Source organism: Perkinsus marinus (assembly GCF_000006405.1).
Source record: "Perkinsus marinus ATCC 50983 genomic scaffold scf_1104296962708, whole genome shotgun sequence".
In the NCBI taxonomy this organism is placed as follows: domain Eukaryota; phylum Perkinsozoa; order Perkinsida; family Perkinsidae; genus Perkinsus; species Perkinsus marinus.
In genome coordinates, this window is record NW_003205362.1 from 267 (window position 1) to 920 (window position 654).

At 54.7% G+C, this 654-nt stretch overlaps 1 protein-coding gene across 1 annotated transcript; it reads right to left on the bottom strand.

The window, feature by feature from the left end:
- Positions 1-248: 248 nt before the first annotated feature.
- Positions 249-407, bottom strand: Pmar_PMAR001602 (hypothetical protein; the record flags this gene model as incomplete). Its single annotated transcript, XM_002771656.1, has 1 exon — positions 249-407. The coding sequence occupies one exon, from the start codon at positions 405-407 to the stop codon at positions 249-251; it is 159 nt and encodes a 52-aa protein (XP_002771702.1).
- Positions 408-654: the final 247 nt, after the last annotated feature.

Sequence of the window (654 nt, forward strand, 5' to 3'; positions counted from 1 at the left end):
CGTATACCACTTGCCCGAAGGTGGCCTGGGTATGCCAGATTGGCTCACCGCTGGTTTAGCCAAGGCTACAGCTATCAACTCGTGAGACTGGTTGGATCTTAAATAGGTACCGAGGGCAGAGTCGACTTGGAGAGAAGGGTCAGTGTCCCGCAGGCGGGTGACCCCTTGTGGCAAGGCCAGCCTGTAACCCTTATCACACTCGACTGCTGCCTCGATTGATCGTGACCTCGCTAACCAGAGCAACCGGCTCAGATAAGCAACCGTGCCTTCCTCAGCTTCGAGAAGATCTCGACCACGGCGACACCACCACCACCACCATAGTTTTTGTTGGAACCGACGACTTCGCTGGCAGTACCGGGACTTTTGGTGGATGAGCTGGCAGACTTCGCATCGGCTACCTCCGTCATAGTGGTTGTTTCGGACTCTCCGTCGAGTCCCCCATATGCACACCTTCTCAATAGTTCGTCGGTCAGCTCCAGGGCCGCCTCGAGCACACCCACAGTACTAATACCCATGTCGACACAAACATTCGACGCTTTCTCAGCCAAGTCGGGAAGAACTTCGCGGAAGGGGTCGGGCGTGCTGGACGTGGTAGAAATATAAAAAACAATCTGCAACCAGCTCACGTAAATCGTAGCATGACCCAATACTCGT